This window comes from Amphichorda felina, assembly GCF_050947745.1.
Source record: "Amphichorda felina strain 45539 chromosome Unknown scaffold_2, whole genome shotgun sequence".
Lineage (NCBI taxonomy): Eukaryota > Fungi > Ascomycota > Sordariomycetes > Hypocreales > Bionectriaceae > Amphichorda > Amphichorda felina.
The window spans coordinates 2,364,971-2,385,922 of NW_028145048.1; the positions used below are offsets into that span (position 1 = coordinate 2,364,971).

Here is a 20,952-nt window from a genome sequence, read left to right on the forward strand (position 1 = left end):
CTTAAATTTTTGTGTTGAACTAGCATTGATACAGTACGCTATATGTAATCAAAGGGGGCTCTGGGATGCCCATATTTCTTCTTGTCAAAGTCATGCCACAAGGCAAAGCTGTTAGTTCTTTGCTTGTCTCTCCGCCCACACTAGATTGCCCCACTTTTGCATCATACAATATAGGTATAAGGCACGATGTCAGGGACCGATCTCGACTCATGGATCAACCCTGCGAGGGAGGGCCCTCTGGGTGACCGAAGGAAGAAAGGAGTACCTTGGCTTGGTCGAGTTCCCGCGCCCTGTTCAGTGGGAATACATGTACGTCATGTAGCAGTAGTGAATCCTCCCGAGGTTATAACCGATACCACCTGCGTACGACGCACGAGGGCACCGACGTGCAGGATGCAGACACCGTACGAGTAGCATTATCCTACATACACACACGCCACCAAGTTCGCCAGGAGGATTGGGTGATCAACAGCCTGGGAGGATCAACCTTGGGCGCAACTGTGAGGCGAGATCGCAACCCCCCTTTATCAAACAACGTGGCAACGGTGGTGACTCCAACTCCAATTGTGGGGGATCGGCCGTCAAGGCTGAGTCCGTGCATGCGAAGCACAGAGTCCGAGTCATGACATACATGAATAACACGCTAAGGAGCACATTATGGCACCAACACCGCAACACGTGTGACGGCAGTTGTTCGGAGGACATATCCTATCATCTACGGACGCTACTTCTAGTATGTAAGTCGGTCTTCGACGCCGCTGCTGGGGAGGGATCACCCTGGGTCAGCGCCTTGGCATCGACGCCCAGAACTTCTGGAAGTAGAAGCTCAAAGACATAACAGCCACACGTGCTGTGACGTGCATCGGGCTCCCCACGCCGATATTATTAGAAGATGCCGTGCCGGTGTTGTAGTGCAGCAACAGCAGAGCAATCCTTTGCCTCTGCATTGACCGCGGGTGGTCTATGTGCGCAAGAAGAACCTCATGATCTATGAGTCTCCCTAGTCGTAAATGTAGTGATCGTGCGTAGCCACTTGCCTAAGATGGCCGGATACTAATAATGTATGTACGGAGTACTCGTATTGAACTGCAGATGGTGGACCCAATGGTATCGTTTCAGGCTCAGCCGGCCGACATACACGGCCTTAACACAACGCGTTCGAGAAGCTGTGAACAGTGCTCCATGCGTAAGCAGGGGCCATCTCATTTTCTCAGTTGTTAGATGGCGTCGATTTTGATGCAAACTAATCGCCTTCTTCCATAGCCCGCCCCCATGTCCCAAACACCGGATGAGATAAAGGTGCAGATGACACCCACCAAGGTGATGATAAAAGATTAACAGGGTATATTGAATTGTTGATATACGTAATGAAATGGCAGCATAGAAGACTGGTACTGTGCTTTTCGTAATCGCGTAAGAATAGACCGTCATATTGTGTAGCGGAAGGGGCCGTGGTATATGGAGATGCTACCTGGACTTGGCACTTTTCAACAGGGGCCCGAAGTCCTTCAATAACTCGTGTAAATATTCGGGCATGTAAGTGTAAATAGAGAAGGAAATAACAAGACATTATCATTAAAGGGGTGGCAATATGTGGGTGGGTGACATTCGGACATCTCATTGCCGAGCTCTGCATCTCATGGCTTGAAGACAGCGCGGGACAGCAGTTCTCCCTGAGGGGCTGGATTTCTCGGCGGAAAGTCCTTGATGGGCGGAGGGGGCGCCGGAGGAGAGTCTGGGATAGGGCGATGGAGATCCTGCTTCGGGGGTGTTTCCGGTCGCTGGTCACTGGTAAATCCGCTCAGCAACTCGTGGCTTCGCTGCCGGTGGACCTCCTTGCGCTTCGGACTGGACAGCGCTTGGACCGTAAAGGGGTCGGCCATGTCCTGGCTTATGCGAGAAATCTCATTTTCGACATCCGCAAGGAGCGTGGCGATATCATCGCCAGCATAGATGCGAATGCTCTCAACCCCGCCGTGCTTCATAGAAACTGATCGTGAGGCCAATTTGCCCTCGTCATGGGCCGCGGCCTCTTCACCAATGGGATTCTCCAGTATAGTGCTTGGGACTTGCGCTACCACTCTCTGGGGCGATGGAGAGCTAGTGGCTGTGCGCGTGGATGAGTATGTCCCCTGTTTTGTTGGTGAGCGCGGTGGTGTTGAGATGTCGCGGACATTCGGAGAGCCCTGGATCCCCACAGCCTGCTGCAGTGACTTGCTTGCGGCGGTGGTAGCATCAGGCATGGCCAGGATAGCTGCTGCTGCGACGTGTTCGAGCAGTTTCTGTCGCACCCTGGTACGGCGGTTTTCTGCCATCTCGAGCTTGGTGACCCAATCGTCAATAGAGGCATCAAGTTCGGCGAGGGCCTCTTCTTGCTTGAGCATAGACTCGCTGCTAAACTTTGCCATGCGAGGAGAACGGAGGAATTGGCAAATGCGTGATTGGAGGTTTCGGCGGCCGGCACGAAGTGAAGCGTGTGTCCGGCGAAGGTACTCTGTGCGCTCGTCAAGACGACGAAGCTCCTGATTGTCTGTGAGCGGTGGATTCGAATTATATGTAGATAACCGGGGATGCCCTCACCTTTGACAGAGCCTCCACGTCTGTCTTCTTGAGAACCTCAAAGTGCTCAGCTTGACCATATGCCTGCTTGTGCAAATAGGCAATTTCCTCCCGACCTACACTAGCCATCACACTCTTCGGCCTGAATCCGATTGGGAGCTCCTCAAATGCCTTCCGCTCAGAGCTCTTGGCTGCGCTCACATCGCACCTAATTGGCTGAGGACCGTTGATCTGGGAGGTGTCTGTCCTCTTCCGCGGCCGTCCCCTATCCATGATATTGGAGGATTCTGACACCCCCCTTCGATGGCCTACTGGAGTCGCAATCCGTTGGCTCCCAACAGGCTGAGGCGTCATGGAGCGACCTGCCATGGTCGGAGTGGTTGAACGTCCCTCCCAAGGGGTGGGTGAGAAGCGATGTGAGTCTAAAGCGGGGGCAGAGATGGGAGTCGGAAGCGTCACACTAGATGCTGTATTTGTAACTGCCGTGCGAGGAGTGCTTAGATCCGTTAAGGAGGTCGATGGTGTGTATGGCGTGCGCGTGTATGGGGATCCTCCGTTTCTGGATGCCTTTGAGATATCTCTCGGCACGCTCCCGGACCGTGTGTGAGGGACAGGTCGCCGGGGGATAAGCTGAGGAGGTTTCGAGGGGGGCTGAGGGATAACCAATGGGGCGAGCTGTTTCGGTGAAATTGGGTGAAATTGTTTAGGCGAACAAGGCGGGGGACCGTCTTTTACAGCCTCTGATAGATAATCTTCGTCATTCCCATCAGCCTCCAGAAAGAATGAGCCACCTGGCGGCCGGTGGTGGTGATGATCTGCAGGTGCGCTGGCAGAACGCTCATGGAGCGGTGGATGGCCTGGGATAGTCGCTGCAAATTATCAGCTAAACGAGTTATCTGAATCGATTGTTCAAGGCATACGGGAGTCCAGAGGAACCTCCTGAACAGTTGTCATAGGGCCGAGGTCCGGTACGCTGACTTTGCGCCGCCGAACAATGCTATGTTGGCTAATTTTGGCTTTCAGCGAGGATGCCGGACTTGGCTTTTCGGTCCTGTCATCTTTCTGGGTAATGGCCCAAGTTGAGGCCTTCTCCAGAACAAGGGGCCTGCTTCCGTTGTTGAGGACCGGAAGCTCCCTCTCTCGAGGGTAGAACTGATATCTTTTTTGCTGACTAGGGGCCGGTTGCGGCTTCATTCTCCAGGTAGGTGGCTTTTCGGCGGGGGTGACTGGCGTTGTGCGCTTGGGGGGAGATATGAGTCGTTGTGACACTCGATGGAACGAGTTGGCGAGTGACCTTACCGAGTCAAAGGGCAATCCCGCAGAGGGAGGATTTGATGCAGCACTAGGTCTCACGTCGGCGATGCAGTTGGCAATATGAGCCATGTTCCAGAACCAGTTGGCGAGAAGGTTCTAGTCACATATAAATTAGGCTGGAGTTGATAGTCCGCGGGAGATATCGACCGGGGCCGCAAAAGACTGAGCCCGGCGGCACGGTGAAACAGACTGGTTCCTAGGCAATGCGGGAGGTGGAACGGACCGGGAGAGTGGCAATATAATAAAGGCCGTTACTCCCACGCCTGGTCGTAATAATGGGGAATTTCCAAGTCCAGGAAGGTGTGGCAGGCTCCGCTTATTACCGTGAGGTATGGTCTGGGCTGCAAGAAGCAAGCCAGGTCTATCCGTAGTCCTGGACTCCCAAAGTCCTGGCGAGAGGATGTGCTATGTAAGTCAGGGCGGCGCAGCCCCACTCGCGTCCGTCCACCGTTCCCGTGGTCACTGCTAGTACGGAGGAGTGGTTGGGTTTCCCCAAGTCGAAGGAGGAGGGCCCCCGCCTGTGTCTGGCTGGGCGGAAGATCTGAGACAGAGTACCGTAGAGCAGGGGACCCATCTTGGGATAGTAGCACTCGTGGTTGCGCCAGCACGAGGGGTGGAGGGGGTCTTCTGCATCGAGGCAGCATCAGCTAGATCCAACAACTGCAGCCTGCAGGTCAATGACAACCCCGGTCTCCGAGATGCGAGAAACGAGGCACCCCGGGCGGAGGAGTTACCAGGAACAGCCGCGAATTGTGGACGGGGTCGCGGAACGGAGCGAAGACTGGTTCCGCAGCTTCTTCCAGAGGCTGTTGTGACAACTCGTGCGATAGTCTCATGCAGAAGACCCTAGTAGTTGGCCTACGAGGCGGCCGGAGGAGGCCTGCATGGGATGAAACCTCTTGGACCCTGGCTCAGCACGAAGAGACGTGCCAGCCTACAGGCACCCACATCCCCCCACTAAGATGTCCAGCCTTTCCCGCTATGACGATAGGAGTGAAAGATCACTACGACACTACCCATGGCTATAGCGCAAACCATAGAAGAGTATCTGTAGCAATAGCGAAGAGTCGAGGATGATGTGTCGATTGAGTGATATGCTTGGCGAGCAGGGAAACGGGCGACCTCCGACCCACCTCCGGGAGCACAACGTCCAGCCCCGGTGCTGATGACAAAAGACACTAGGCTAGGTGATGAGATAGCAAACTTTGCGCCCTGCTTCGATGCTTGTATTAGCCCGGTTCTTTGTTGGCCCTGCCGTTCTTCTCTGATAGCCTGGCTGAACCAAGGGCGGCGACAAGTTGGTAGCTGAGAACTTGCACTCATAGTGGGGAGCTTGAGACCACGTTCGTTGCTGGTACGAGTACGAATACATGCCTACCCGTACTACGGATACTAGCAGTAGTCATCATTAAGGTAGTACCTATGTAGTAGCAGCGATCGGTACTAGAGATCAGAGACATTCTGCGCGCGCGATGCCAGACATACCTCAGGTGCTGATGATACCTTGGGTCAAGTTGGGTCAACGAGGCTGGCGCGCATGGACCAACTCACCAGTACCTGCGACAATGGTGAAGATTGACGGCCATTCCACCTTCCTTGAAGTGAGAACGGGGACATGAAAGTTGACGAGACCAGGACCAGTCTTGCATGCACGCAATTGGTGCTCAAGCAACTTGGTGATCAAAGCAGCAGAAATGCAGCCAAAGTTGACAAGCACCCCAGAAAGACGGTGGTGGGAAATTCATCTAGGCATTCGTATTGGCAGGGAAGGAAGCAGAGACAGTCAGACAGAATTTGAAAGTGGGGCTGGAAAGTCAAGAAGGTCAAGTCCGACCCGGGACCTTGTTTCGTCTTTCTTTTTGGTCGTTCTTTGGCGGGGATTCTTCACCGAGATGCTTCCAGGAAGGGACAGGGACAGTCCATCGCACTTGCTGCACAGCGCACCAGCCGTTCACCAGCCCCCCCCCCCATCCCCATCCACACGCACCCATGGCAAACGCGCCCACCCAGGAGAATTGTCAACTAAGCTAACCTTCAGTTCTTCACTCTCGAGTTTCATCGTCCCTCCACCCCATCTAGCCACAACCACCATCCCGCATTGCAGATCTCTGCGACATATCACTGGTCTGTCTGCCCAGGCGTCAAGTTGCCGACTAGACTCCAGACCATCGACAACGCCCTAGCGTCGAGTGATGAGACGTCGTTGACTCGCTGCCGTTGCAGCCAGCTCGAAAACGGCTGGCTGATCCGGGATGCTCGCGTGTTCACCGCAGACACCGTTATCCCTACACGCTTTGGGGGATCTGCCCCGGCCCCTCCTTCCAGGACGGGGCCGTCTGTGTGTATGGCTGCAGGCTGCCCTGTACGGATAGTCCAGGTTAAGTCTCCATGCGTTCTTCTCAGGGACTGTTTCATCGTCCAGATCCCTGTAACTAACATCACCAAGACATTCACTCTTCGTATTGCCGATTCTCGAGGTTCCCACCCTCAGGAGCCTCCTGAATCCTGAATCCACGTGCCACATGCTAGATTGTCCCGCAGGGCTGCCTCCCCCTTGGGGATCAGCAGGTGCGCAGAAGTGGCGGCGGGGATGTACTCGACAAAGAAGGCGTGTCTGATTTTCGTCTGATGTTTCAGCTCCTCCTCATCTACAACTGCCGGCAGATGCTATTCATGGCGACCGTTGGCCACGACTCCCCTCTATCTTTCCACCATCTGTGCTGTTGCGCCACTGTCACAGAGTCTTTTCAATTTAGAGAACGCCGTTGTGACGCACTCGCCTCCTCACGTGGCAGCCATTCTCCAACTCGGAACCTCGTAAACCCTAGCACGACCAGGACACAGATGCGACGGAAATCCTGTGTGCGAGTTAACTGCAGGATTAATCTTCAGGCTGTCCCCAAGATTTGCAGCCATGAGTCGCCTCTTGTCGAGTTCGTTCCTCGCCATGCAGCTCCCTGGTTCCAGATAACTGCCGTGTGGTGATACCACGTGTCATCGGCCTTGATTCGCCTCCTACAGTGCCCGAAGAGGAGGTTCTAATCTAGTACTAAGACTCTTCGCACTTTTGCTACATCTTTGCGGCCCGTCGTCACCCTTGGCCCGCTTCATCACACGGATTAAGATGCATTCTCCGACGGCATTTCGAACCATATGGTCCCCAACTAGTTGTTGCGAGTCTACAGCTTCCTAGCGATGGAGCCGGTAATTGTGCTAGTATTCTTCTCTTCAGCCTTCGATGGCAGTGCTCAACGTGAATCCGCGTGCCATCAAAACCAGAGCACGCCTTATTCCATCAAGTGTGCACCCATGACGACGACGGCGGCCGAAGTCCACCAACATAGCTTACCCTTATATGATATGCTCGACTCAACGAACATAGCAATAGGTTAAAAAAGCAGCTCCAATATCCATTCTGCAACATCAGCCTTTACTACAATGATCCACGTGGTTGATGCTACCCCACCGGATTGTGTTCCTGAGAGATCGGAGCAATAGAGAGGCTGACATAACTAGAGCATTGATCGCAACACGAGGCTTCAGACCCATGCTGAAACTCCATCGGTTTCTGGTGGTTTTTATTTTTTTTTCCCCGAGCGCGGTATGGGCAGGCCTGCCAAAGAGATCCCGGGCAACCGGCGAGCGGGATTCGGGTGGTCCAAACTTACACCCGCCAGTCAACCGCAGAAGTGTGTGTCGTTGATATTAACCGCCGCAGGCCACTTTTGGAACGGGCTATATCTGTCCCGCATATAACCGGCACCCCATGCCTTTGTCTGCGCGCCGGAGAAAGTCCCGATTAGAGTATTGGTCCTTTAGTGAAGAAGACTCTGCTTTGAATTATCCATTGCCAGATGTCGCCGGGAAGCTCCGGGTGCTGTATCAAAATTCCGTATCCATACTCCGTAGGCGGGGTTGACTGAAACAGACATACTACCCGCGTATGATGGCTGACCTTGGACAGGATAATGCAAGTGTATTGTGACACCGAAAGGCATCTGGCGAGAATAGCAACTCTACGGCGCGATGAGGGCTCTCTCGTTTCTGGGAAGCTCTGACACCTCTTTTGAGTCGTGATGGAGGGCGCCCACGGCTAAAAGCTCCGAAGACGGCCACGGTCCCGGCACAGATGCAGATATATTGCATCCATGGTGCATGCACATGGTACGGCCTAACCGACAGCAACGGGATGGGCGTGCCTCCGAACCCCTCCTCCTATGACCGACAAACATCGGTGACAAAGAACCATCTCCGGAGCTTGGGCTGCAACGCGACATTCCGTCGCGGCCTAGAACCACCAGGCTCCCCGTTCGTGACTAAAGACTGGCACTTCGCCTATATCCCGCATCTTCACCTTGCTTCCGTGTCCCGAGGAGTATCTTGGAGAGGCTGCGTGAAGGCACTCTGCTGGCTGGTATCCGGCTCAGCGACTGAGGGGAACCTCGTTCGTGGCCAAGGACGGACGCATCGTCTATATCCCGCGTCTTCACTTTGCTTCCGTGTCCCGAGGAGTATCTCGGAGAGGCCGCGTGAAGCCACTCTGCTGGCTGGTATCCGGCTCAGCGACTGAGGGGAACCTCGTTCGTGGCCAAGGACGGACGCATCGTCTATATCCCGCATCTTCAACTTGCTTCCGTGTCCCGGGGAGTATCTCGGAGAGGCTGCGTGAAGCCACTCTGCTGGCTAGTGTCCGGTCCGGCGACTGAGGGCAACTGTCGGTGACTTTGGTTGCGACTCTTTCGCCTCGTTTCGCAGCCTCCATGGGGATACAACGCTTGGTAATCGACGATGGCTCAGTTTCCAACCGTGACACCGCGAAATGGGTCGCGGGAGGTCGATCAATCAAGGCGGGATCAAAGCCCCAGGGTGCCGGATGCACGGTAAATTCTCACGTTAACTGCTGGATTGGCAAGACATGACTGTCAATGGGATAGGACTATTCATTGATGGGAATTCCAGACATCATTAACAAATATCATGTAAGATTTTTGCGTACTAGACCCCTTTGTTCCATCCAAGCGATCATCAACACGCAACTAACTAGTACAAAACGAATGATATACTATCTTACAAATTAATCTTTCCAGGCAGCTTCGTCAGCCAGTGTCCATTTCCTGTGCCCATCCAAGCAAGCCCTGCTTAGTGAGGCCCCGTTTCCACCGCTGCTTAGAAGCCCATGCCAATGTTGACGCCGCCGTTGAACTCGAGCGAGTACCAGTTCTTCTCGCCCTTGCAGAAGTCGTACTCCTTCATGTCGTCGCCAATGCTGCCGGCGCCGGCCTCGACGTCGGTCTTGGGGTTGTAGAAGTTGACCTCGATGTGGGGGATCTCGTGGCACTTTTCCGGGTCGTTGTTCAGGTAGCGCTCGACGAAGCCGGCCTGGCCGCCGACGTTGATGTTGCCGCTGCCCTCGGGCAGGGTCCACGAGCCCAGGTGGAACTCGGCGCCCGTGGCGACGTTGACGGCCTTGCCCTGCCACTTGTCGCCGCCGGCGTTCTCGACGACCATGTCTAGGATCTGCGAGTAGTCGTGGTCGAAGACGAAGCCGCAGCTGACTCCCGGGCCGCCGTCGGCGCCGTCGGAGCAGTTCTCGTCGTCGGTGGTGGTTCCCTCGGTGAAGGAGGAGAAGACGCCGCGCATCTGGCTGCGGCCGTCCTTGTCCTCCTGGGGCTGGATGCCTGTGTAGCCCATGCCGTTCTTGGTGAAGCCGTACTGGGCGGCAAAGTACCACTGCTGGTTGTGGGCGGCGCTGACGACCTCCATGGGGAAGGTGACCTGGGTGGCGCCCTCCTCGGGGGGCGTCTCGAAGCTCCAGGAGAAGGAGGTCATGGCCTGGCAGGCCGCGGGGGCGAGGAGGGCGAGGAGAGTCTTGGAAGGCATGATGGTGGTGGTGGTGGTGGTGATGATGATGTGAAGGGTTGTGTTTGTTTGTTTGGTGAAATTGAGGGTGCTGGGGGAGGTGGATGGATCTAGAGGTCCCGATGGGATATCCAGGTCCTTATAAGTCGCAACCTATATTACGGCGTCGACTTGTTGTTGTAGAATCCCCGTTTGTCGAGTTTCCGCATCGAGAGACTCGAAAAGATGGGAAAGGGGAAATACATGGAACGTTACGCTAACGGACATGACAGGAGGCAGTCAATGGAGAAGGACTCTACACTAGCTTCCGGGGCTGCAGACTGCGATTGGGACGGCCGTTGACAAAGCTTGTCGAGTTGAACGGTGAGGGTTTCAACTTGCGAGTGCTGTGGAGCGATACGCGGGCGGATTCCCGGCCGAGCTATACGCACCCCGGACTCAGCTCTGCCGATCATGCCACGGCCGTTTCAAACGACGGCACGAGCGCATGACCGATAGTACTACTGACTTTGTACCAATAGAGCCTGGTGGATGGAGTCGTGTTGGCTGGAAGATGAATGGATTGTGACCCGCCTGGGCGCCTCCAGCCGCGTGGGCGTGTCGCTCAATCGCCATATCTCGCATAGCCGCCGGGCCTACGGTTCCCCAGTCAGGTCCTTAACTCGGTCCCTACAATCATACAGAGGTCGCCGTGATTACTATGGCGGCCCATGGGCCCGACCCACTCGGCGCCTCAATGACGATCCCATATCCACTACGGAGTCCTCCGTACTATCCCCAACCCAGCTATGTTAGTTTCGGGACATGTTGTTTCGTCTCCATCGCGTTGGGGACGAGTGGAGGAGGCACCATCGTGCATAGGCTGTCCAGCAATACCACTTGTACGGATAACTCGTACGAGTATTAGCTACCCGTACGCAAGAGCAATATGATTTATCAGTTATCAGCTGCCGGTCTCTTCTATCCCGTAGATCCCTCTGCGTGTAAATACCCGACGGTAGGAGTATTATGTGGTTGATGCCCTCACCTGCCCCATTCGGCTGCCGACGGGCCATATACATGACTTTTCGTCGCGACGCGCCTTGCTCGAGTTCAGTGTTAGTATCTATCATCAAGTTGGGCAATTCTAAATGTTACATCCCCCCCGCATTCTCCCCGCATCCTTTCCTCTCTGCCGATGCTAATAGCTAGCTAGCTACTACCAGACTGCATGGATCATGTATGTAACGTGCACGCACATATGCCGAAGCCCTTCCCGCCGTGTGCCGTTGGTTCTCACGCAACGGGAGGCAACAACATCCGTGGCCTCTGTGGAAGCTCGATCTAGTATCTACTTTTGGGTTCACGGTCAAGTTATTACTGTCCTCAAATCTTTTTAACAATCCAGAAGCTCTTTCCGACGGAACAATAGTGTTTAAGACAGCAAGGGGTGTATTCGCTACCTAAGCACATGAGTCAACACCTAGTTAGTCGTAAACCACAGGCCAAGTGTTACAGCAGTGTTTCCCACCTCCCCTTTAGAAACCGACAGTCCACAATGTATCGTAGCCCGAGGGCTTCCTGCCTCACTGCTTAACCCAGTCGAGGTTGAACCGCGCAAAGAGAATCTCGCCGCTGTCGTTGGCCTCGTAGAGATCGCAGATGGTATAGTCATCCAGCATCGCCGTGGTCGAGTACCCGGACCCGCCGCGCTGCAGCAGGACGCCCTCCGAGAACGACCGGGCATTGTCCTCGGTCCAGCGGATCGTCAGGTCCTGCCGCCCGGAGCTGCTCTTGGGGTTGGAGAAGAGCGCCTGGGCCGTCCTGGTCGGCCTGCCCTGCGAGCGGTCCTTGGGCCGCAGGTACGACAACTCGTCGGCGTTGACCATGGGGTCGATGAGCGTGGACCGGGTCATGGGCGCAAAGGTCACGCCGCCGTCGGTGGACGTCGCGTAGTAGCGGAAGCTTTCCGAGTTGTGCCGCAGGTTCTGCACCACGCGCCCGTCGCTGCGCTCGACGGCCTTGTTCTCGTTGACGTGCTCGCCCGCCGCATCGCCGCGCCTCCAGGTTTGTCCCCCATCGTCGCTGTAGAGGTTGGCGGCGTGCGTGACCCCCTGGCCGTCGCGGAACACAATGGGCTGTAGGAGACGGCCCGTGGACAGCTGCGTACCGTGGCCCGAAGACACGAACTGGTTCTGCCACGTCTCGTCGCGCACCGACGGGTTGAGCTCGACGGGATCGCTCCAGGTCTGGCCGTCGTCGGTGGAGGACATGTACGTGACGTGCAGGACCGAGTCGTCGTCAGCGGCGTTGGAGCCCTTCCCGTTGGAGTTGAAGCTGATGCCCGCGGCGGGCGAGCGGTTGTAGAAGAGGAAGACCGTGTTGGAGGTGCGGTCCACGAGGACGCTGGCGTCTCCCAGGCCCTGGCCCTCCTTGCCCGTGGCGGCGATGATGGCCGGGTGCGACCACAAGTCACCGCCGTCGGTGCTGCGGCTCAGGGCGATCTGGATGTTGTTGGAGCCCATGCCCAGGTCGCCTGCGTCGTCGACTCGTGCATCCGTCACGGCCAGGATCACGTTGTTGTTGGTGACGCCCAGCGCGGGGATCCGCACCGACTTGGACGTGCCGTCGTACGTCTCGCCGTTGGTGCGCTTCAGGCCCTTGAAGACCGTCTCGGGACCGAAGATGCTCTGGAAGTTCTTGTCTGGGGCGCGACCATCCAATGCTGCTGGCCCATCCACCCTCGCAGTGGGCAGGGCCATGGAGAGCGGCAGCACGGCCGCGAGGGCGGTCATGGCAGTCTTGAAGTGCATGGTGAGGCGCATACAGATAAAAGGGGTTGGTTGAGTGGGTGGTAGTCTGGGGCAGTGGGAGGGGGAGTCTGTCCCTAATAGACGGCAGCTTTATAAATGCGAAGGATCTACATCATCATAACTGCCCGTCCGTATAAGTCAACGGTACATAGTAGTGACCTCCCAAGACCACCGGATGTCATTGTGTCAGCTACCTAGGAAACTGATCAGTAAATCCAACCAACTCTATCCGTAACGTGGTGAAACCACGCATCATGAGGCTTACTACATCTGGTATTAGGACCGGTCCCCCCAAGCGAGAAGCGGGTCGTCGGTTGATTTGTTGGTATGCACACCCAGGCGACACTGTTACATCTCATAGCCAACACATGTTATAGATAAGAACCCCGCCCTCGGCATTTACAGAGCGTGGGGTATTATGGCTTTCCGGTGGCAAGGTGGATAATATGGGAACAGTATGGGGATCTCCTGCATGAGGGTGATATTGTCGCCAGAAATACCTTGGTATCATTCAACACACAACCTCGAAGTTTCCAGTCGGGAAAGATTCACACGCAAGATTCAACAAACATGGGCAATAAGATTTGACACACACCAAACTCAGCATGTATTTTTATCAAATATGTGGTATGATATAGTAGACACCATTCATCAACTCATCTCTCATCCTTTTCCCCTGGCCTCGTCAATCACCCCCCTCAAAGGACCACAACAACACCCTTACGGCTCGTTGACGACAACGCCAACAGGCAGCCCGAAAACCTGCTCGTTGAGCGACGTGCCGCACGCCGTAACAGTGGCAGTGCCATCATCGCCCTCGGTCAGGCAGTTGCTGGACTTGCCATTGACCAGGTTGCCCGAGATGTGGTACGTCCAGGCATCCGAGTCGCAGCCCTCCTCGCTGGACTGGACCTTGCCCTCGGCATCGGCGATGCAGGCGCCGGGCCGGAGGAGGCTGCTGACCTGGCCCTCCGCGCCGACCCTCCACGTCTGCGCGTCGGAGCCGTCGCACTTGGCAAAGGCAGCCTGGCCAGAGGTCTCGTTGTCGGTCAGGCACGTCATGCTCAGCGTGTTGAGGATGATGCCGGCGGGCGTGATGGGGCCCGCCGGCTTGGCGATGCGGTACACGGCAGTGGCGTGCTTGGCCAGGGACTTGGCGGTGATGCCCCCCTGGTCGGCCCCGACCTTGGCCGTCTCGCCGGTCCAGAGGTCCTTGACCTGCAGCTCGCTGCCCTCAATGTCCGTGGCGGACAGGCCGATGCGCTCCCAGGAGACGGTCACGTCGGCGGCCTCGTTGCCCTTGTTAAGGATGGTGAGCAGGCGGTCGCCATTCTCGAGGCTCTTGGCCAGGACGTCGGTGCTGTCGCTGCGGCTGACCAGGGTGGCCTGCTGGATGAGCTTGTCCTGGTCGACGGCGATGAGGTCCTTGTTGGTCAGGAAGGCGACCTCGTCGGCGGTGATGGCGGGGATCTCGGCGCTGATGATGAGCGGCGCCGACAGGCTGCACCACAAGGCAAACTGCGTCTTCTTCTCGTCGAGCGAGTACGACGGGTGGTCGTAGTTGAGGAAGTCCGGGTCGTTGAAGAAGCCTGGCTTCTGGTAGCGCGCCAGCCGGATGTGCTGGTCGTAGTTGAACTGCATGCTCGCCCACGAGTCGCCGTCCGGGTACACCTGGATGTCGGCTGAGTGGCGCGCCAGCTGCCCGTACTCGGCTGCCCAGCCCATGACAATGTACCAGTCGGTCAGGTTGTCCAGCCCGCTGAAGTAGGCTGGCGCCGAGTCGGAGAAGACCATGGGGTTCTCGGCCGCCTCACCCAGATCGTACCACTTGGTGTACAGATCGCGGTACTTGGCCTCGGAGGCGGGGTCGACATAGCAACCGTCCATCTTGAGGTACTCGAAGCCCCACGACTGGAACGTCTTGTAGTCGATCTCCTCGTAGCCCTCGGCTCCAGGGTACCGGCCACACGAAAGGGTGCCGGCGTCGGTGTAGATGCCGGGGATGAAGCCCTTGGACTTGAGGTGCTCGGTGAGCCAGGGCAGGCCCTGGGGGAACTTCTTGGTGTCCCAGACCATCTCATCCTTGTCGTTCCGCTCCATGGTAGACCAGGCGTCATCCAGGTTGATGCGGTCGTAGCCGGCGTCAAGCAGGCCATGGCTAAGCATGGCCTCGGCGGCATCGACGAAGATGGCCTCGCTGATGTTGGTCTGGTAACGGGCCCAGTTGTTGAAGCCCATGGGAGGCAGGGGCAGCAGGTTCTCGTTCTTGCCAACGGCGGCAGCGGAGCTCGCCAAGCCCGCCGTGGCGAGAGCAACCTGAGTCTTCATGGCGGAGTAGTGTAGTATAGGATAGTATAGGTAGTATGAGATGTAGGTGCAGACGATGGAGAGGAAGCCTCCCTCCATCTTGGAGCAGGCAGTCCGGGTCCTTTAAATGCTTTGATTCTCAGCGGAAGGACGGCAAGGCGGCAACACGACTTGACATGCTTCGCCAGTCGCAATAACTCGGCTGTTTCGATAGGATCGATAGGATCGATAGGACGCGTTCAGCACTTGCTGCGCAATGTAGCCTACGGTTGCAACTTGCGAGAAAGCTGGAGGAGCAACAAGATCAACGCATACCCTTGATCGTATGTTCGCCCAATCAGGCAACCACTCACGACGCGCATGCATCATCCTGCAGGTCCTCCGGTCGTGCGCATCGTGGTCAACACGCCGAGTGCCGATCCTGCCGTGTTTCGACATGGGGGGGCAGGGTACTCCGCAAGATCAATGCCGACGGCTTGATTACATATATCATATGGAGATCATGCGTTACATCGTCCCGTTTAAGCATGATCCGTATGCTTGTGCTTGCCCCAAGGCTGTGTCTGTCTCCAGCCAGCCGTTGGGCCGTTACAGTCGGGAAGCCACATGCAGCCCCGCGCGGAGGCGACCTCGGCGGATCACCTCTATGAAGACCATATCGGGAGCTAGCCATTGGTATACTAGTGCAGGTCGATGAATACCGCCACCTTCAGTGCATATATCCTGGAGGCCTTGACTGCGGAGAACTGATAGACGGTTCATATCTTGGAACGTTACATACCTATAATGTGCTTGGGACTTGCGCGAGGACCTCGTTGCATTGTGGCCAATCTTGGCCACGACTCCCTCTCCCCAGCATCTCCTCTCCACTGCCTTCGGTTCTTTCACGGCACGTCTCTTTTATCCGTACGTAGCTGTTTTGTTCGTCTCAGCCGATGACGTATGAGCACTGCACTCGAACGTATCCGGCATTCCCCAGCCTAGAGGTTGGATTGGTTATTATATAAGAGACTATACGACTTACATGTGCTAGGGCCCTCCCGCTGTAGATAACTTGGCAGTAACCAGCAGGTCCTCTTTTTTGGTCTTCTAGATATAGGCGACGCATAGCCTCTTCCGGCAATCATGAAGCTCAATGGCCTTTCTCTCGGCGCCGCCGCCATGCTGACCATGTCGGCGGTGGCTCCTTGGGCTGCGGCCTATCCCCAGCCTCGCAACACCCAGGCTCGCAACTTCACGTACGATGACAAGAGCTTCCTCCTCGACGGAGAGGCCCTCCAGCTCCTGGGTGGTGAGATGGAGCCCCAGCGCGTCCCCAAGCAGTACTGGAGGCACCGCATGCAGATGGCCAAGGCCCTGGGTCTCAACACCATCTTCAGCTACATCTTCTGGAACAACATCGAGCCCACCCCGGGCCAGTTCAACTTTGAGGACCGCAACGACATTGCCACCTTCTTCCGCATTGCCCAGGAGGAGGGTCTCTATGTCGTCCTCCGTCCTGGGCCCTACATCTGTGGTGAGCACGAGTGGGGTGGTTTCCCTGCTTGGCTGACCGAGATCGATGGGATGGAGGTCCGCTCCAACAACAAGCCCTTCCTAGATGCCTCGCGCAACTTCCTCAACCGCCTTGGCACGGAGCTCCAAGACCTCCAGGTCACCAAGGGGGGTCCCATCCTCCTGGTGCAGCTGGAGAACGAGTACGGCAGCTTCGATAGTGACAAGGAGTACCTCCAGGGCCTGGCCGACATTCTCCGGGACAACTTCGAGGTGCCCCTGTACACCAATGATGGTCCCGGGGCCGACTATCTCGCCGGCGGCACGCTCCACGGTGTCCTTGCTGCGATTGATGGCGACACAAAGACCGGCTTCGAGGCCCGTAACAACCTGACTGACGAGACCATGCTCGGGCCGTTGCTCAACGGCGAGTACTACACCCAGTGGTTCGACAGCTGGACCAGCGACACCGGACACACGGCCCCGACCAGCGAGCAGATCGCCACCCACATCGACGAGCTGAAGTGGATCCTCGACAACGGCCACCACTTCAACCTCTTCATGTTCCACGGCGGCACCAACTTTGGCTTCGAGGCTGGCAGCGTCTCCACGACCAAACCCGTCACCACCAGCTATGACTATGGCGCGCCCCTCGACGAGACAGGCCGGCCCACCGAGCTCTACTGGAAGATCCGCGAGCTGATCGTCAGCCACGTCGGCGCTGACAACGTTCCCGCTGTCCCAGAGTCCCCTAGCATCGCCGAGGTTCCCGAATTTGCTCTAGAGCCCGCCCTGGCCCTGTTCGACACCAAGCCATCCGAACCGTCCAGCGAGTCTGACAGCCCCGTTACCATGGAGTCCCTAGGCCAGGCGTATGGCTATGTCCTGTATGAGCACACTGCCACCGAAGATGCCAGCGGCGCCCTCGCCCCCGGCGACAAGGCCCGCGACCGCGTCATTATTTATGTCAACGGCAACAAGGTTGGCGTCATCGACGTCCGGTACGAGAACCCCGCTGCGGTCAATGTCGACCTGAAGAAGGGTGACTCGCTGCAGCTCCTTGTCGAGAACCTGGGCCGTGTCGACTTCACCAAGACGCTCCTCGAGCAGGATAAGGGCATTGTCGGCGACGTCACGGTCGGCGGCTCAGCGGCCCTCAAGGGCTGGTCTGCCTACTCCCTGCCGCTGGACAAGCTCCCCGAGTTCTCTGGTGGCGACAAGCCCACTGTCGAGGACGCCCCCGTCTTCTACACCGGCTCATTCAAGCTCCCTGAGGGTGCTAAGGCTGACCGGACCGGCGATGTACTCCTCACGATCCCCAACGGTGTCAAGGGCCAGCTCTTTGTCAATGGCGTCAACCTAGGACGCTCCTGGAAGGTCGGCCCCCAGCAGGAGCTCTACGTTCCCGGCTGCTACGTCAAGGACGGCGGCGCGGACAACGAGGTCGTCTACTTGGAGCTTGAGCCTAGTGCTGACACGAAGCTCGCTGCCAAGGGCGTCGCCGCCAGAGAGTGGGCTAATCATCCGGACCCTGATCGCACTGAGTAATTGGTAGATAGTATTACACATAGTCTGTAGAGCGACATTGGTCAACGAATGGAAACAATTGCTTCATATTGGGAGCGCCGTGTTTTTGTCGCAATCTCTCGTATCTGAAGAAAGGTGGAAGCAACCAGAGGTCAACAACAGGTGATTTCCCCTCCAAATGAGTCAGCGATGCGCACAGTGCCAACACGTGATGGTGCTCCCCAGTCCCGATTAGGAATGTGCACGCAAACTACGCTGGTGAGAAGAGCTCACTGGACCCTCACTGGACCCTCTCATCGAGGCTCGCAAAACGGCTGGGCTCGGCTCAATCACCATCTCCGCTCATGTCGTGGCTCTCATTCTTCAGGCGAGCACGAATCCCTCAGCGATCCACGAATCCCCTCACCAACACAGCACTGCGCCGAAGTTTTACGTCGCATCCAGCCACCATGGCCGCCACCAGAGACCCCAGCACCCTCTCCAACTATGGCGCCTGGCGCACCAGGCACACGACGGTCAACTTCGATCTTGATTTTGACGCAAAGTGCCTGAGGGGCTCCGTCATCCTCCAGCTCGAGTCGCAGACCAACCGCGAGAGCAACGAGGTCGTCCTTGACTCGAGGTTTGTCAAGGTCTCCAGCGTCCTCGTCAACGAGGCCGAGTCCAAGTGGGAGCTCAAGGACCACACCGAGCCCCTGGGTGCCCCTCTGCATGTGTCTGTCCCCGAAGGCGCCGCAAAGGGCGACACCATCCATCTCGCCATTGACCTCGAGACCACGGACAAGTGCACCGCTCTGCAGTGGCTGACCCCTGCTCAGACCTCCAACAAGAAGCACCCTTACATGTTCTCGCAGTGCCAGGCCATCAATGCCCGCTCCATCTTCCCCTGCCAGGACACCCCCGATGTCAAGTCGACATTCACCTTCAACATGACCTCGACCCTGCCGGTCGTCGCCAGCGGCGTCCCGGTCGGCGACCACGAGGCCACCCCGGGTACCAAGAAGCTCTACACGTTTGAGCAAAAGGTGCCCATCCCTTCCTACCTGTTTGCCGTGGCATCGGGAGACATTGTCACCGCGGCTATCGGCCCCCGCTCCGTTGTCGCCACCGGCCCCAATGAGATTGAGTCCTGCAAGTGGGAGCTTGAGCGCGACATGGAGAAGTTCATGGAGGTTGCCGAGAAGCTCGTCTTCCCCTACAGATGGGGCGCTTACAACGTCCTGATCCTGCCCCCCAGCTTCCCCTTTGGAGGTCAGCCAGAGTTCCCCCTTTTTGAACCGTGAGAGGGATTATTGACGGTTGATGCAGGCATGGAGAATCCCATCTACACCTTTGCTACCCCCACCATCATCAGCGGCGACCGTGAAAACGTCGACGTCATTGCCCACGAGCTTAGCCACAGCTGGAGCGGCAATCTTGTGTCCAACTCCAGCTGGGAGCACTTGTAAGCCAGCCACTCATGCAGCTTTCCATGGTGCCGACCCCTAACATGTCTCAGCTGGCTGAATGAGGGGTGGACCATGTATCTGGAACGTCGCATTCAGGCCGTCATCCATGGCGATGCCGAATTCGACTTTTCCGCCATCATCGGGTGGAAGGGCTTGGGTGAGTACCATTTGGCAAGCGCATGGTATAATTATGGAGTTAACACAACTGCCAGAGGATGCCGTGGAACAGTTCAAGGACAACACCGAATACACCAAGCTGATCATCAAGCACGACAATGTCGATCCTGAAGATGTCTACAGCCAGGTCGCCTACGAGAAGGGCTTCCACTTTGTCTACTACCTGGAGCGGGTTGTCGGGCGCGAGCACTTTGACAAGTTCATCCCCCACTACTTTGAGAAATGGTCCGGAAAGTCCCTGGACTCGTGGGAGTTCCGGGACACATTCATGGACTTTTTCAACAACTACGGCGATGAGGGAATCAAGAAGAAGATTTCCGAGATTAACTGGGAGGATAGATACTACGCAACGGGCCTCCCGCCCAAGCCGGAATTCGACACGACCATGGTCGACCAGTGCTACAGCCTAGCAGAGAAGTGGGAAGATGAGGTAAGTTTCTGTACCCCCCAGAACGCAGCAGAAGCAAACCACCAACACAATACGCAGACCTTCCAGCCCAGCGCAAAGGACGTCGAGAACCTCAACTCGAACCAGAAGATTGTCTTCCTTGGTAAGCTCCAGCAGGGCAAGCCGCTCAGTGCCGAGCGTGCCAATCTTCTGGGCAAGGTCTACGACTTTGGCTCCTCCAGGAATGTCGAGCTCAAGTCGGCCTACTACCTGGTCGCCATCAAGGCGCAGGACACGGCCTGCTACCAAGGAGCCGCCGAGCTTCTTGGACAGGTTGGTCGCATGAAGTTTGTGCGACCGCTCTTCCGCGAGCTGAACAAGGTCGACCGCGCGCTTGCGCTGAAGACGTTTGAGAAACTCAAAGACTTCTATCACCCCATCTGCAGGGGCATGGTCGAGAAGGACTTGGTCCCCTCCAGGGGCTGAGTCGGAAATTAAAAATTCACCTGCCATATATGCATAAAAATAAAACTGTGAATTCTGCAGTATTAGCTTGCACGATGAACTATCCCATGATATTTCAACATGAAGCGCCTCCTGGTATTAGTTCTCCAGCCACGACGAGCCTTTCATGGCCTCGCTCCACTTCTCGCTACCCTTCCTGACAAAGTTGTGCGACGAGACGACCTCGTTGGCACCAAAGTTGCCGTACAGATGCGGGAACCCGCCCTCCCACTTGGTCGCCGCCTGCACCTTGGCAAACTCGAGCTTGAGCACCCAGAGGTCGGCGACGTGGTTGAAGAACAGGTCGCAGGTGTTGGGCACCTGTCTGAGCATCAGTACATCCAATTCGCTAAAGAAGAAGAAAATGAATGGCACATCATCTGCCGTGGCTCACCTGCTCGGCCGTACTAAGGTGGACGAATCCATCTGTCTGGTCCAGTGCAGAGAGGGGGTACTCGGCTGGGAGAGGCTCCGGCGGAGCAGCCGGGACGATTTTGTAGACAAATGTAGGAAGATCGTCTGGTGCCATGGCTAGCAGATTCCTCTAGGTTATCAGTCTGGGGAAAATCTTTGTGGAAGATGG

At 56.7% G+C, this 20,952-nt stretch overlaps 7 protein-coding genes across 7 annotated transcripts; 2 read left to right on the forward strand and 5 right to left on the reverse strand.

The window, feature by feature from the left end:
- Window positions 1-1,637: 1,637 nt before the first annotated feature.
- Window positions 1,638-2,928, reverse strand: ACO1O0_002304 (Up-regulated during septation-domain-containing protein; the record flags this gene model as incomplete). The annotated part of the gene is made up of 2 exons (XM_083191776.1): window positions 1,638-2,522; window positions 2,581-2,928. The coding sequence occupies 2 exons, from the start codon at window positions 2,926-2,928 to the stop codon at window positions 1,638-1,640; spliced, it is 1,233 nt and encodes a 410-aa protein (XP_083052990.1).
- A 6,111-nt stretch (window positions 2,929-9,039) lies between these two features.
- ACO1O0_002305 (uncharacterized protein) lies at window positions 9,040-9,753 on the reverse strand (the record flags this gene model as incomplete). Its single annotated transcript, XM_083191777.1, has 1 exon — window positions 9,040-9,753. One exon carries the CDS (start codon window positions 9,751-9,753, stop codon window positions 9,040-9,042), a length of 714 nt encoding a protein of 237 aa, XP_083052991.1.
- A 1,544-nt stretch (window positions 9,754-11,297) lies between these two features.
- On the reverse strand, window positions 11,298-12,536 carry ACO1O0_002306 (sialidase family protein; the record flags this gene model as incomplete). The annotated part of the gene is made up of 1 exon (XM_083191778.1): window positions 11,298-12,536. One exon carries the CDS (start codon window positions 12,534-12,536, stop codon window positions 11,298-11,300), a length of 1,239 nt encoding a protein of 412 aa, XP_083052992.1.
- Window positions 12,537-13,244: 708 nt separating this feature from the next.
- Window positions 13,245-14,930, reverse strand: ACO1O0_002307 (uncharacterized protein; the record flags this gene model as incomplete). Its single annotated transcript, XM_083191779.1, has 1 exon — window positions 13,245-14,930. The coding sequence occupies one exon, from the start codon at window positions 14,928-14,930 to the stop codon at window positions 13,245-13,247; it is 1,686 nt and encodes a 561-aa protein (XP_083052993.1).
- Window positions 14,931-15,956: 1,026 nt separating this feature from the next.
- On the forward strand, window positions 15,957-17,873 carry ACO1O0_002308 (uncharacterized protein; the record flags this gene model as incomplete). Its single annotated transcript, XM_083191780.1, has 1 exon — window positions 15,957-17,873. The coding sequence occupies one exon, from the start codon at window positions 15,957-15,959 to the stop codon at window positions 17,871-17,873; it is 1,917 nt and encodes a 638-aa protein (XP_083052994.1).
- Window positions 17,874-18,301: 428 nt separating this feature from the next.
- Window positions 18,302-20,351, forward strand: LAP2_1 (bifunctional aminopeptidase/epoxide hydrolase; the record flags this gene model as incomplete). Its single annotated transcript, XM_083191781.1, has 5 exons — window positions 18,302-19,103; window positions 19,161-19,296; window positions 19,351-19,457; window positions 19,513-19,907; window positions 19,965-20,351. 5 exons carry the CDS (start codon window positions 18,302-18,304, stop codon window positions 20,349-20,351), a joined length of 1,827 nt encoding a protein of 608 aa, XP_083052995.1.
- A 117-nt stretch (window positions 20,352-20,468) lies between these two features.
- Window positions 20,469-20,898, reverse strand: ACO1O0_002310 (DUF952 domain-containing protein; the record flags this gene model as incomplete). Its single annotated transcript, XM_083191782.1, has 2 exons — window positions 20,469-20,690; window positions 20,764-20,898. 2 exons carry the CDS (start codon window positions 20,896-20,898, stop codon window positions 20,469-20,471), a joined length of 357 nt encoding a protein of 118 aa, XP_083052996.1.
- Window positions 20,899-20,952: the final 54 nt, after the last annotated feature.